This window comes from Ochotona curzoniae, unplaced genomic scaffold (genome assembly GCF_017591425.1).
Source record: "Ochotona curzoniae isolate NIBS_2020 unplaced genomic scaffold, NIBS_Ocur_1.0 scaffold_2453, whole genome shotgun sequence".
NCBI classification, from domain to species: Eukaryota; Metazoa; Chordata; class Mammalia; order Lagomorpha; family Ochotonidae; genus Ochotona; species Ochotona curzoniae.
In genome coordinates this window covers 6,469,063-6,484,429 of record NW_024467094.1, presented here as the reverse complement: position 1 = coordinate 6,484,429, position 15,367 = coordinate 6,469,063, and the positions used below count along the sequence as shown (strand labels likewise).

At 59.9% G+C, this 15,367-nt stretch overlaps 1 protein-coding gene across 1 annotated transcript in view; it reads left to right on the top strand.

The window, feature by feature from the left end:
• The window catches only part of NTN1 (netrin 1), a 139,781-nt gene extending 126,606 nt beyond the window's left edge, over positions 1–13,175 (top strand). Inside the window, exons 5-6 of the mRNA XM_041001039.1 lie at positions 3,895–3,969; positions 12,831–13,175. Coding sequence (XP_040856973.1) covers positions 3,895–3,969; positions 12,831–13,162 — 407 coding nt within the window. The 3' untranslated portion in view covers positions 13,163–13,175. The remainder of the gene's footprint in view (positions 1–3,894; positions 3,970–12,830) is intronic.
• The last annotated feature ends 2,192 nt before the right edge of the window (positions 13,176–15,367 follow it).

The window sequence follows — 15,367 nt, the reverse complement described above, 5'->3', positions numbered from 1 at the left end:
AGGAGCTGGCACTTCATCCTAGTCTCATGTGGTGTATAGGAACTCAAGCATTTGGGCCATCTTCTGCTGCTCTCCCAGGAGTATTAGCAGGGAGCTTGATGGGAAGCAGAGCCGCTGGGACTCAAACCAGCACTCTGACAGTAAATGCCAGTGTCACAGATAGTGGCTTAAGCCACTGCATCACTCGGCACCGGCCTCTACAGTTCTAACAAGCTTGGTCTCCTTAGTGCAAACCTACATGAGAGCCAGCTACTCTGAACTGAGTAGGGAATACTTCCCAGCAAGCCCACTGACCTGACAAAAATTATCAGCATGGAGAAAGATCTAGAACCCACCAAGAAAGGTGAAGACACAAATAGCAACATTCCAAGGCTGGCCAGGATAATGGCTCCTCCAACATAAAGCAAGCTTTCCCCCTCCGACACTGGGAGCTGTGAGCCCACCATGGGTTCAGGGACCTTCCAGCCCCACAGCCTCCTCTGACTCAGTCATGCTGACCCCCAAATGAATATTGGAATCCTCCTGGGTCACCACTGTGGCACATAAAGTTAAGTCTCTACTTGAAATGCCAGCATTCCCTATCAGAACACCTGTTTGAGTCCTGGCTGCTGTGCTTCCGATCCAACTTCCTACAAATGCAGCAGGAGATGGCCTGAGTATTTGGACCCCTGCCACCCACATGGGAAACCTGGGTGGAATTTAAGGCTCTTGGCTTCAGCCTGGTCCAGCCCCAGTTGATGTCGCCATTGGGGAAGGAACAAGTGCATGGATGATCTGTTTGTCTGTCTCTCCCTCTCTCTTGCTCATGTTGCCTTTCAAATAAGTACCACTTTAACTTAAAAAAATAAAAGTAGACTTTCATGTTACTCCCTCCACCCCACAGAACCTCTTGGGGGTAAGACTGGGAGCATTAGTGTTTTTCAAGCTTCTGGCATATTCCACCTATAGCTGGGATTAAAAACCAGGGCTGAGAAGCCGGAGTTGATGTTGGCTGATGTGAATTGGGGGGTTGGTTCCAGGTGTTAAGAGGTGCTTGTGAGATATCACCCTGGTACCCTGGAGTTACGGCTGTGCCGAGAGCAGACACTTGGTACTCACGGTCAGGACTGCGGTAAGCAGGGCAAGGCTGCCATGTGATTGGGTGGTGTGGGCCGTCATGCTGCAGGGAGGGTCTTTCTGTCCCTGGTACGTCCTTGGCTCTGGAGAGAAAAGCTGTGGATGACAGTGGCTTGGCAGAATGGCCCTGGAGGCCCAGATGTGTCTGCCTCCCTTCCTTCCACCTGCCCACCTGGGTCGGGCTCACCTTCCACCAGCTAGGTGCCTCTTAGAGCCCTGGTTTCCTTGTCATTTTATGATAAAGATTTTCCCAACAGCAGGGACTTGGCCAGGGCTGAAGCCAGGAGTCAGGAACTCAATCCAGGTCTCCCATGGGGGTGGCAGGGACCCAACACCAGAGCCATTTCTGTTGCCTTCCAGGGTCTGCACCAACAGGAGGCTGGTGTCACATATTGCACCCAGGCAACCCTTCTGTGGGACAAGGACATCTTAACCACTAGGCTAAAGGCCAGCCCAAGTGCCCTCACCCTGCCGCTGGGCACAGCATCCTTCCCTCAGAACCTTCTAAGAGGCTCCGAGGGCTGGTGCACTTGACCCCTGCCGATCAAGGTAGAGATACAGAGGTGCCTGTACCCACGCAGAGGAGGCAGGGTGGCAGAAGTGCCTTGCTCCTGGTGACAGGTAGAAGTGCTGGTATGGGCCCATTCGCAGCTTGCACCAACGTCACAAGAAGGCCAAGAGGGTGAGTCCGAGGTTGCCGGTGGACATGGAGAGATGCCCAGTAGCCTCGGCCATATCCCTGGCTTGGCAGCCAGGTGTGGCATGGGAGGGCAGTGGTGGTGCAGTTGACTTGTGTGTGAGGACTGCCATTAGCTGTCATCTCATCTTCTCAGACTTGGTAGGGTGAAAGCCTGCTGGCTAACTAAGTCCATCACTGTCCACTCAGAGAGAGTTCTCCTGAGGGTGCTCCTAGCACAGTACATGACCCCCAGAGGGGCAGGGAAACCTGTCCCTGCCTGGGGATGCTGAGGGACTGCCCAGGAGGGAGTGGGGTTTGGGGTGGGACACTGGATCCCTGACTGCCAAGGCAACGGGATGGAGCTGTTTTCACTTGGATGGAGAGCCCTGGGCTGTGCATCCTGCTTTCCATGCGGCCAGGGCCAAGCTTTGGGGCAGATGTTCTTACAGATGTCAGCCGTGAAGCCGTGGGCTGGAGACAGGTGGCACTGCAGAGGCCTGCCTTCGTGCCCCCACCTACGTCACTGCTCACCCTCTCCTTGGCCTAGGGTTTCCCTCTCTGTGGTTCTTGTTCTTGGGGCAGTTGCTTATGTGTGTTCGTGTATGTGCACATGTGTGTTAAGCTTTTCTGTTTGTTGAAAGAACAATAGGGAGGGAGGGAAGGTGGGACAGACAATAAGCTTCCATCCACTGGTTCAGTTCCCGAATACTTACAAGCATTAAGTCTGGGCCAGGCCCAAACTAGAAATTCCATGTGGATGGCAAGGACCCAGGCATGTGGGTCATCTTCTGCTTTCCCAGGTACATCAGCAGGGAGCTGGATGAGAAGTGAGGCAGCTGGGACCTGGACCAGTGTCCCAAGCAGTGGCTTACCCTTCTGTGGCACAAACCTGGTGTGTGTGTGTGTGAGTGAGAGACAGACAGACAGACAGACAGACATTCACTTTTCTGGTCCCTGGTTCTCCCTCCCTCAGCATACCTGACCCCCAAGTGCCAGTCAAGGCCAGTGCTTTGGTTGGTCACCAATCTGGGAATTTCTAAACCACGGGGCATCCCTCATCCCAGCTCAGAGTTTCACTCTCACACTGTTGGTGCCCCTGGAAACATAGCCTGTCACGACCTGGGATGGTGATCTTGGTACTTGGAGCCCCAGGTCCGGGCCCTGCCTATGTTGCGATGAGCAGGTGGCTCACCCTTCTCGGGCCTCAGTTCTGGGGTCTGCAGAATGGGAAGGGCACCCACATGTCAGAATGAATTGTGATTGGGTGTGTCTAGTACTGAGGGCCGAATGTGTGGGAGAGACCTTGGGCCTCTGACAGGCTCGGCTGTGGCTGTGTGCTTAGGGCATCACGTGATGATTTTGCAAAGGAATTGTCTCCTGGTCCAGGAAACAGAAATGACTGGGGGGGCGGGGAAGAGGAGCCAGCGTGGGTGGGCTGGCTTGGGAGTTGACAGGACCACCCCTGGGAGCAGCAGGTCCATCAGTTGGCAGACCTCGGCGCCCTGTGCATGCCCCGCCAGGCTGGCCCTGGGGGCTGGTGTGCCCTGCCCCCAGTGGTACTAGCAGCCCCACCTCTCAGCGGTGGGGCCCAATAGGACAGTCCTGCTCATTTGCGCACTCCAGCAGAGTGGACACCAAAGGGGCTTTCCGATGCTTCACGGGCTGCTAATTTCCCCCTGCGACCTCTTTTGTCGCCACCTGACCCCAGCCAGAGGCTCCACGCCTTGAAAGCCAGTGCCTACCACAGACCCTGGCTGCGGGGTGACAAGGAGGCCTCTGTTGGCTTGAATCAGACTCCAGTTAGGTCCTAAAAACGGGGCAGTCATTCGTAGGCGTGGACTCTGGAGACCAGGGCAAGGAGCACGGAGATACAGAGCTTCCTCTCCCAGTCTCCTCCTGGAAGCCGAGGCGGCTTCATGGGGCTGGAGAAGCGGGCCTCAGGCTCCGGCCCCTTTGTCCCCAGGGCCTCTTGGGAAGGCCGGGCGTGCCCTGAGCACTTAGCCAGCCGGGCGCTGGGCATCACCAGGCCTCCCCAGCCTATTCATCACTTGCCTAATTGGTCTGTGTCTGTGCTCTGCTCCCACCCCCGCCCCCTGCAGACTGTGACTCCTACTGCAAGGCCTCCAAAGGGAAGCTGAAGATTAACATGAAAAAGTACTGCAAGAAGGACTATGGTGAGTGGTGGGGCCAGGGGTGAGGGGCGGGGTCCGGGAGGGGGTGTGGCCAGGAGCAGGGCTGGCCTTGCAGGTGGGTGTCCATCACAGAAGCCCTGTGACTGACAGATCCCACGCCCCTCCCTGCCACCTCTGCCCTCAGGCACAAGGATGTATGAGGGGCCAGGCAGACCCAGATTCTACCCCCACCTCGTTCTGCAGCGCAGTGGCCAGGCTGGGATTCCCAGGCTGACCTTTGGCACTGCTGCCACTGCATGGCCATTTGGCCTCTCTGGGCTTGTGTGTTCCTGTATGTGCCCCTGTGCCTGTGACCCATGTTTGTGTGGCCGAGACTAGATAGTGGGCGGGCATCAGAAAGGGGGCAGGAGGTTGGGGTGTGTGTGTGTGTGAAAGAGAGAGAGAGAGAATATGGACCCCCCTCCAGGCTGTGCCTGACCTGGGAATCTGCATCTTGCCCAGCTCTCATGACTAATAGCCTCCGCAGGGAGCCCCCTCTGAGGCCTTTCTCAGTTGGCAACCTTGGGGGCCACCTGTAGAGATTGCCTGGCACCTGTGTCCTGACCTGGCATTCATGCCCTCAGGCACTCTTCCACAGGGAAGAGGGTCCTGTGTCCACGCCCCCCCATCACCTGCTCTCACTGTGTGTCTGCTCCAGCCACTCCCCTCCCCTGGGAGATGAGCTGACATGGTGGTGTCTGTTTGGCTGGAGGCCATTCCTGCTGCAGGATCAAAGTCAGCGGGGCTGGAGGGACCTAGAGAACCTGTGGGCTCAGCAGGTGAGGTGTGAGAGAGCTGAGGGGGTGGAGTGGGGCTTGAACAAGGCAGGGGGTGCCAACAGAAGCCCTGAGAGGTCTTGGGCCTCAGCGTTGGCAGGGTGCTGCCCAGCGGGTCCTCCTGCCAGCTGGGACTTGAGCGGGGGGCTGTGTGGCATTCAGGGAGTTCCCTGTGAGCTGAGGGCCCGCGGGTCCAGGTTGCCCTACATCTGTCCCTCTGTCTTTCCTTGTCCTGGAGGGGCTCTTTAAGTTGTTCCAGGGAGGAGAAGGGGCCAAGGTGTCTTTCTGGAAGGTACTGAGCTAGTTCCCACTCTGTCCTTCAGCTGTAAATGGCAGATCCCTGGACTGTCTCCCGTATGGGCAGCAGGGGCCCCAGCACTTGGGCCCATCCTTGGCTGCTTTCCTAGTCATGTTAGCAGGGAGCTACATTGGAAGCAGAGCAGCCAGAGATTGAATTGGAATGCCGGCATGTTGCAGACAACAGCTTAACCACAATGCCACAAGGCTCCTCCCAAAGCTTCATTTCTCTTCCTTGTGGGTCCTGGGGACACTTGGATTCCCTCCCCATCTTTGCTGAACTCCTTCTCATACGGGCACACCCTGAAACCACCTGGTGCGGTCCCAGACAGAGTCTAGCCTCCTGGACCACCAGGCCACAGATCTTGGCCCTCTGCCCACCTGACCCCACCTGTTACCCTCCTTGTGGCAGGTGTTAGAAGTGGGGGTTCTGTTCCACTCAGATCACATGGTGGGCACTGGCCCAGCATAGGGGGCCTCACTACTACCTATGGGTCCTTTAAAGGGCAAGACTCACACAGCAGGAGGTTGTAGGGAAACTCTATAGGGTACCCCAGTGGGGCCATTTTAACCATGCTGCCCCCAGGACTGTTGATGCCTGTCTTAGTCCTTTTGCTGCTGCTCTATCACAGTGCCCAACAGAATGGGTTATGAAGGCAAGAGGCAGCTCTGGGCATCCACCTGCACGGCACTGGCATGGCTCAGCCTCTAAGGAGGGCCTCATGCTGCTGTGGTTCCAGGGGAGTGCAGAAGGAAGGCAGGTGTGTGTGAGGGGGCACTGAGGGGACAGTGGTCTCTGACTTCCTGCTGTGGGCCACAGCCCCTCGCAATACCCAGACACTGGGGTCCTAGCCTCAGCCCAAGCTTGGCTGGGGACCAACTGCCTTCCGATTGAACACAGCTGGAGTTTGGGTTCCAGGCCTGCTCCCTAGAAAGCAGGTGCACTGAAGTGTTTTGGGGGGCAAGGCTCCCAGCTCACCATCCAGGGGTGTGTGTGTGTGTGTTTACACACAGTGGGGAGCAGGAGCAGTGAAGCCTCCTCAGGGACTTGCAGGGACTCCTGGGAGGCTCGGGGGAACCCCAGGAGATGCAGTGAGCAGTCAGCGGGGCAGGATGGGCACCCCCGGGCTCAGGCCTTGCTCTGGGCCTTTGGCAAGTCTTCCATGCATCAGTGATTGGGCCCCAGGCCCCCTGGCTGGAGCAGCAGGACATGCGGGAGCTGGCTTGGGGGTGATCAGAGGGCAGGGCAGGGCAGCTGAGCAGCCGCTGAGCAGGCCAGGCAGGGCTGGCTGAGAGCTGGCTCGGAGTTTGTAATCCCCGGGTTCTCTGGCTGACACTCGGTGGGGGGCCAATTAGGAAACACATTTCCTTCCCTTGCAGGGCACTTGGATGCTCCTGAAGCTGCTAATTAGAACCTCGGGTTTGCTGCCCCTGCTGGGGAAGGCCCGGCCGCCTACCCTGGTCCCCTTCCTCCTCCAGGCCAGCTTGGGACAGACTTGCCTTGGGAACCAGGGAGAGTGCCCGTCTAGGGCTCTGTTGACCCTATGTTGAGGAGCGGTATTGCAGAGGTTGGAGCAAGGGAGGTAGTATAGGGCTGCTTGGGATGGGCACTGTGCCAGGCAAGGAGGAATCAGGGTGGGCCTGGGTAAGGGGATGGGGCCTCAATGCCCAGGCCTGGGCCTGCCTACTTCTCATGTCCAGTCAACCTCTCTGGTCTGTGGGCACTTGGGCCAGGGAGCTCTCCCAGGGCCTGTTTTTTTTCTTTCTTTCTTTCTAACTTTCCAAATAGGGAAGAGGTGCCAGGAAGGAAATATGATGTCCACCCCCACCCTCACTCTCTGGCAAGCAGTGGTGGTGGTCCTGCCACACCAGGTGCCATGTCCAGGGCAGGACTGGCTCCCCACACCTGTTCCAGCACCTGTTCCTGGCACCTGCTCCTGGCACCTGCTCCCGGCTCTCCTGGGGCCACCTCAGTCCTCTGTTGCCCTCTAGGGGATTCTAGCTCACCTTGCAAATGCAGGACCCTGTTGGAGGGTGGAGTTGGGAGTGGAGTAAGCCAGGGAGAAGGGCCAATGAGCGGGTCAGCCAGTCTCCTGGGAGAGGTGTGCCCAGGAGAGGGCCTGTCCTCATGGGGATGCCCTGGGCACAGGTGTATGTGTGTGTGTGTAATGGATACGGCCCTGCTGGAGCTCCCTGCCCTGGGCACCTGTACCTGGATGCAGGACTCATGAGAGTGGAGGGTCTTCCCTGGCTGGTTTTCTGGTCTTCTTGCCTCTTGTGTCCCCTCTCCTCTTCCTCCTTCCCAGGCCATCTCAGCCTTGCTTGCTCTGAGTGCCCAGCTCACAAATCAACAAGAACTTAACCTTGGCCTTCAGGAGTTTCTGGTTCAAGAGTGGAGCGAGACACTCGGACCAGAACCACAGAAGGTAGACCTGTGGCCTGGTTACAACCTGTACTGGGCATATGTACAGAGCACTGCCCCTGTCCCTTGCAGAGGATGGGAAGGAAGGCTTCCTGGAGGAGGCAACCATAGGCAACCAGGAACCCATAGGCACCATGTACCACAGGACCCCAGGTGGGAAGGAGAAGAGGCTGCAGGCACTGGAGCTGGGGGCAGGCTAACCCAGGAAGGTTGGGGATGAGGCCAACATTCATACATCACCCCACCCACTGTCCATCCCACCACTGCTGCCTCGGGTGGCCTGGGAGCTGCCACTAGCTAGCCCCTTTTCCCCAGGACCCCAAAGGGTGGTGGGTGGGAGGCAGGGATGGCTTCTTGGCTGGAAGGTGAGATCATTTCACTCGTGCCGGTTCTTGGAAAAAAAAGATTCATTCCCAGAAATGTTGATTAGTCACCCCTTTTGTTGAAAGACATTTTGGCACCACCACATGGAAAAAACCAGGATGCTTCTCCCCGGGAGGACTTGTTGTCCCCAGTCCTCCTCCTGGGCTCCCAGCATGACGGCTGCAGACGAGTGGGCCCAGGGGCACCACTGCTGGCATCCCTGGGCAGACATGGGGATAATTGGGAGTGTGTGTGCGTGTGTGTGCGCGCGCATGCACACTCAGGTGGGAGGGATGGTCCAGATGACAGGAATGGGGGCGGGCAGAGGTAGAGTTGGCATCTCTGTCCCAGTGCTGGGCATCATCAGATCCCATGGGCATGGATAAGAGGGGAATGGGCAGTGACTGTGAGGCCTTGTGGGGTGTGAGGCCTTGGTGGGCTTGGCCCCGGAATCGGTGTGTGCCCAGCTCTGGCCGATCAAGTCACTCAGCTTGGGGCCTGCCCTTGACCTTGGGGTCGACAGCTACTCCAGAGAGGACTTAGTCTCTTCAGGCTCCCAGCACAGGGATGGAGCTGCCTCATGGAATGGCATTTGGGTCTTGGATGTGGGCACGGGGGTCACGGCATGGCTCTGCCATGGCTGCCGCAGGAGCTGCCTTCTCCCCCCCACCTCCCTGGTGCCAGAGAACAGCACATGGCCTGGTGTTGTGGAGGCTTGCTGACCCACCCCTGGTGTCGGCGGCCCCCTGCAGAGCCTCCAAGGCCCCCAGCCAGATGTGACCTGCCCTCCCCAGGGGCCGGCCCCATATGGAACCCAGATGTGGTGCTAGGGGCTGCATGAGTCAACCTGAGGTCATGGGGTGTGGGTGACCACCAGGTCATGTAGAAAACCCCCTGAGCCCACAAGAAGTGCACCCACCCCAAGAGCTAGGATTTGGGAGTTGTGGGGTGGAAGTGGATCTGTCCTAGGTGCCTGTGCAGCTGGATCTGGGTCTGCCCTCTGGACTGTGTGGCCATGTGGAAACTGGGCGTGGTAGACCAGGTATCCCTGCCTTTGGATTTGTGTCTTGCATGCCACTGATTTGACCCCTTCACTGCCCCAGGGGCTCTTCATGGCATTCATGGCTGCCTCAGGACCTGCACCATAGTCTCCCCCACTGCCAGCTCCCAGCTCTGCCAGCAGACACCACTTCCTTCCCAGAGCCAAGCCTTGCCCGCCCCCCGCCCTGCCCTGCCCCTGCTCCGTGGCCTGCTTTGGTTTCCTGTTTTAGATTTTGCCCAGGGAAGCATGTTTTAAGAAGGTTTGACTTATGGGCCTTCAGAGCTGAAAGCTGGTTATAGGTAGTGCCTGATGCCCCTCCTACCTGGGGCAGTGTCCTGGGGCAGCTGCAAACGCCAGCCCCACTGTGGGAAGGGGCAGTGCTGGGCTCCCATGCAGCTCCCAGCAGGGGGTGTGGCAGGTTGGGGGTGAGCTCAGCCCTGGTCGGGGTGTGGAGTAAGGCTGGGTTGTGGAGGCTGGCCTTTGCCGCCTGCACAGGAGCTACTTCCAAGGGCATAGGTCTGGGCGGGTGGGGGGGGACACTCGCTAACCCATCTTCCCATTGGGGGAGGGGGCACCTCTCTGGGGGTGGGGCCAGCCAGGGAGTGGGCCACAGGGCTTGAGGGCAGCTCATGGAGCCGTGTGGACCTCATTCTCCCTGAGGTGGACCCATGGCAGCCCCGTGGTGGTAGGTCCAGCCCCAGCTGAAGGTTAGGGGGAGGGGCTACTTGAGCACTGAACTAGGGGGCAGCTGGGCAGGCTCAGGAGGGGAGGAGCCCTTGGCTGTCTCATGCGCTGCTGTGTGCAAGGCACCAGGTCCCTTCTCCTAGTTGAAACTCTGGCAAAGCTGTGACCTTGCTCGTGAGCCTGCAAGCATAGAGGGAGAAGATGGGCTAAGCCCAGCTCCAGGGCAGAGGGCCATTAGCTGCCCTCATCTCCTCATACCTTCTCTGGGGAGAGCCAGGAAGCCAGATGGCGGCTCATTTAAACCCCTCTCCCTTCCCAAGGACAGAGCCCAGGCACGAGGGGAAACTGAGGCAGCTGAGAGAGGCACAGGTGCACTGTGGAGGGAGGGGCTTTAGCCAGCCCCTCGGTGGCATTGTTAGCGTAGCCAAGGTCAGTGTGGCCGGAAGTGGCACCCAGGATCGCCGAGTGTCCCTGGGGCAGCTGGTGGGGGTTGGCTATGGCGAGGCTCCAGCTCCCGCCTCACCTGATGGAAACCCAGCAGGGCCGCTCTGTCCCCACCCCGTATCGGGTGTGTGGGTCCTGGGCAGATCAGCGTTCATGAGCGTAACTAAGATTTGGCTGCCGTCTGGGAGGCATGTGGTCAGAGCCACATTTCTCGAAGGCAGCTGCCAGCTCCCGCCGTGCTTTCTCTGCCGGCAGATTTATGGGACGCGTGGTTTCAATGGTCGCTGTGGGTCAAGCATCCCTCCCCTGTCTGTCCTCTGAGGCAGACGGACGACAAGCCTTCCTAGCCAGACAGGCCCAACTGGAAGGTATGGTGGGTGGGGGGGGAAGGGGAGACCACCCAAGCTCCCTTGGGAGGATTCCTCCCCAGAGCCAGCCCATCCACCGAGGGACCTCGAGGAGGTCCAACAACCCACAGAAGTGTCCCCACGTGCAGGGGGCCCGCCTCATCCCCGCCCAGCAGGGCCCTTCGCTGCTACAGCAACACCCATGGCAAGCAAATGGAGGCGGAGCCAACAGCTTTCCTCCAGCCAGACACAAGAGTTTTTTTTATTCAAAGATTCATTTTTATTAGATTTACAGAGATACAGATCTTCCATTTACTGGTTCCCACCCCAAGGGGTCGTAATAGCTGGAACTGAGCTGATCTGAAGCCTGGAGCTTCTTTGGGTCTCCCATGCAGGTGCAGGGTCCCAAGGCTTTGGGCCGTCCTCTACTGCTTTCCCGGGCCACAAGCAGGGAGCTGGAAGGGAAGTGGAGCAGTTAGGACATAAACTGGCATCTATATGGGATCCCGGTGCATGCAAGGCAAGGATTTAGCCACTAGGCCATCACACTGGACACAAGGTGGGGGAGCTTTGATCCCAGGGGAGTTGTGGGGTTCTCCACTCTGTTCCCAGCCACCTCCCATCACTGACTTCCCAGGGTGGGAGGGGTGCTGATTACAGGCTGGGTGGCTCATGGCCAGGGCTGCCCTGGGGGCACTGGAGCACCCATTCAGGTGGCCCCCACCTTGATGGCCAATGTTGGGGCTGTGCAGTGGAAGGGCAAGGGCACCAGGGCTGCCCCCACCCAAGGCCCTACCTTTTAATCCTGGCACAACCCCTGCAGGCTGGGTGGGTCCTCAAGTTCCATAGTCCTGTGAGGGGCAGCCTCCTGCTCCAGGGATGTCACGGGCACGTCTGGCTCCTGGTGGCAGGTCTGTGGCGAGACAGAGGTCACCATCAGGACGATGTATGTTGAATGTTCTCAGCCGTATGTGCACAGTGGAGGCTGCACATACTTGGAGGGTTGTGTAACGGGGAGAGGCCGTGCCAAGTGCAGCAGAAACGGGGGGTTGTGTCCAACACGGTGCCCTGACTCCTGGGCCCACCCTCCCCTGCCCTCGCCCAGTCCCACCCTGGCGCCTGCTGGGGTGTGGAAGGGAGATGGGGCCAGATGCTCTGTCAAGGGCAGCAAGGTGCGGTCCTGTGCCCCGAGCGGGGGAGAGGCGGCTGTCCCACCCCCCAAGTTTCTGGGGCTTTTGCCTTGGGGAGCGGCTGCCTGACCCTCTGCTTGTACTTAGAGCTCCTGCAGGGAGTGGGGTGATCTTCATGGGCATAGCTGGACCAAGCTTGGACTTTGCCCCCTTTTTTTGGTCACCTCTTAGCACCCTTCCCCCTAACCCCCACCCCCGAGAGATGGCACTGGACCTGTCCTTGGGTGCCGAGCTGGGGCCCAAGTGTCTGAGGCCCCTGGCACAGATCCCATGGTCTGAGCTCAGGGTAGGTGCGGTCAGTCCTCCCAAGGACCTTGGTTGTACAGGTGGCAGATGGCTGCCTTGTGGCAGTGAATGTATCCTCACAAGGACCACCCTGTCGGTTCGGGCCCACCCTCGTGATGTCATCTCAGTGGCTCTTTGTGGACCCAATCTGCAGCTACACTTTGGCTCTCCAGGGCAGGGTCTGAGCGTACGCCCTTGCCAGCGGCGGGTGTGGGAGGGCGTGAAGAGATGCTCGGGCCGCGCGAGGTTCATTGTGCATTCCGCTCAGTCCTGGGGAGAGGAAACCGGGGCTCTCATGGTGGCCGGGGCGGGGTGGGATCCCCCTCTTGGTTGCCACGGTGACCTCCGTCTGCAGTCAGATACACATGGCCCAGCCACTTCTCCAGAGTGCCCCCTCCTCCCGCCAAGAGTTCACACTGAGTGTTGAGTCCCTTGGTGACAAAAACATGGAAACGGTTGCCATGGCAGCCATTCTTTGGAGCCCTCCGACTGGAGTGCAAAGTTCAGGATGCCCAGGAACAGCTGAAATGAAAATATGAGAAAATCCACCCTTTCCCCCTCCCCCCCATGTAGGAGGCATCCTGTGCACCCTGGGCCGTGGGTGGGTGCAGGGGGGTGTCCCCTGGGACTGAAGGTGTGCTTGAGAAAAGTTAGTCAGCAGGGAAGGTGGGCAGAGCTGTGTGTGCACCCACTGTGTGGATTGGTAGGTGCCAGGTTCTGAGTCCATGATTGGGGTCTTAGGAGAAGTGGGTGCCTGTAGCATGCTGGGGACCAGGTCAGTTGTTGTAGGCATTGCCTGGCCTTCCTGGACCCTGGCAGTGGCAGAGGGGGCTGGTCCCCATAGGCAGCACTGGGTGGCCCCTTCCATGGGGGAATGCAGGGCTTGATTCAGGGAGGGCCTGCCCACCCCACCGCCTCCCCAGGCCGTGCCCGTGGTGGCTTTGGGGTCTCCTGGCCCCCTGCTGGGTTCCTCTGTTCTGTGCTTACCCACCCCGTGCCCACGCTTCCTTGCAGCCGTGCAGATCCATGTCCTGAAAGCAGACAAGGGCACGGACTGGTGGAAATTCACCGTGAACGTCATCTCGGTGTACAAGCAAGGCGCGGGCCGCATCCGCCGCGGCGAACAGAGCCTGTGGATCCGCTCGCGAGACGTGACCTGTAGGTGCCCCAGGATCAAGACCCTCAAGAAGTACCTGCTGCTGGGCAACACCGAGGACTCGCCCCCCGACCAGGGCGGCCTCGTGGCGGACAAGAGCAGCCTGGTGATCCAGTGGCGGGACACGTGGGCGCGGCGGCTGCGGAAGTTCCAGCAGCGTGAGAAGAAGGGCAGGTGTAAGAAGGCCTAGCCTGGAGGTGGCGGCGGCGGCGCGCGCCCGGGGAGCCCCCCTCTCCACCCGCGGGGCGGGCCACCGAGGCTGCTGCGTGGACTTGGCCCTCGGGGGCTGGCCCGGGGAGGGGAGGGGGAAGGCGGGGCCCTCGGCGGCCCACCCTGCGCGCCCCACCCCTGCGCTTGCCAGCAGGTGCAGGGCAGGGAGCGCCGCAGGCCCTGGAGCAATGAGGGCGAGACTTAGCTACCTCACGGGGCTCCTCACAGAGCTGAGACGCGCATTCACGCTTTTCCGGGGGTGGGGGGCGGGTTGGGGGGGAGGCTAGGCGGGGGTTGCCGGGGAGGGGGCTGGCCCAGGCACAGGTCACGGATAGGTTCCTGAGGAGGAGAGGGGAGGAGAACTGTGAATTCCAGCCCTGCACCAGCTCCGCCCACCCCTTGGCCTTTCTCTCTCGAGGAATCCACACAGGACACCTGGCTGTGGGGACCCTCTGAAGGGGCAGCGGGTGAGGGACAGCCTATCCATGTGGCCTCTTGTCTGCCTGGCTTCCCACTTTCTTGGTTTTCCAAGGAAGGGTCCTGGGGTTTGACGGGGGGGGGGGGGGGGGGAGTCACCCTCAGTGGGGAGAAGAAAGGGGACCCCTACTGGGTGCCTGCCCCTGCCAGCTGGGGACAGCCCCGGGTTCTGGCTCAGCCACACGAAGGGCACCAGCTCAAGGACAGCCCGGAGAAGGCCCAGCCGGGTGGTCACTGCCTCGCACCAGGGCCACTTGCCACTCTGCAAAGGCAAAAAACCTCCCACAGAGTTTCCTTTTTGGAAACTTGGACCTGGCTTGCTTTATGACATTTTTCCAGGGGAGGGGGCGGCAACACTGTTTGTGGAATGACGTCGGCTCCCACAAGGTCCCTGGAGCAGTGTGGAAGCTGGATGGGGCTGGCATGGGCACAGAAAGCGGGCTGCAGAGCTGGTGGGGGCCTGGCTGGGAGAGAAGAGAGGGCTGGCAGGCAGGGCTGGGGATGGCCGGGTTCCTGGCCGCAGCCGAGGGAGCCACAACCACTTCCTCTTGCTGCCCTCCTGCGCGAGGGCAGAGGGGAGGGTTGCTGGTTCTGCTGGCTGTCTCACTATAGCCTGGGCTGGCCGTAGCACACTCAATTCTGGCTCTCGGGCCATCTACCATGCCCACCTTTGTCTTCCAAAGCCACGAGGAGACACGACCCTGGGGGGTGGGGGCGGGGGAGGCAGCCCCTGAGGGTGGAAGGACCCAGCTTCCGCAGGTCCCCTGTCCGGGGTCTGGCTGCTCCACAGGGACACATCGGGAGGGCTGTTCAACCCCTCGGTCTCAGCCCCACCCGTACTGAGCCCTTCCATCCTGCCACGTCCCCACTGCTGTGTGCCAGGCACTTTACCCCCTTGCTCTTGGTGTGTCCTCGCCCACCACCTCCACTGTGGAACTGCAGTCTCCCTGTCCAGAGTCGCACCTGACCTGGCTCCGCAGCCACACTTGAAAATGGTCACCAAGGCCAGGCTGCTGCATTCCAAGGTCCAGCGGCTGGCCCTGGCTGCTGCCTCTGAAGAGGAACCATGACAAGTGTCACTGCTCCCAGGTCACCTGAGGAGGGTGGTTTAGCTGTAGGGGGCAGCGTGGTGGGGGCCCACAGCAACTGGCTGTGGTTTCTGCCTGCACGGATGCAGAGGGGACAGTGGCAGCCCCATCCCACTGCGTGACCCACATTGGTGGTCCCCAAGGTTCTCCCTGAACTGCCAGCCTGCCTCCCCCCTCCCCAGAGGTGCCAGGGTTGGGAAGAAGTCCCAGTTGGCACCTGCAGGCCCCACCCACAGCTCCTCTCATCACGCCCCTTCCCTCCCCCAGGGAGGAGCTGGCACCTAGGACCAAGGCGTGGAGGCTTGTACAGATAGGAAGGGACAGGAAACAGAGCTAGGTCCCGAGTTGAGTGCTGAAGTGTTATTAACCTGCATTGCGAGCGGTAGGTGTTTGACAGAAATGTGCCGGGTTAGTCTCTGTTATTCAAGCCAATGCACCAGTTGGGCACTGCAGCCGGGTGACATGGTGTCTCCACCAGCCACATACCTGCTCCACTGAAGCGCGGGGGTGGGCAGATGTCCTCAGCTCCCTGTGGAGCTCAGCCAGAGCCCAGGTGGGCAGTGTGATGGAGACCCCCCCAAGGGGCTTGGGGACCAGCTTCCCTGAGGAGACTGAAAACC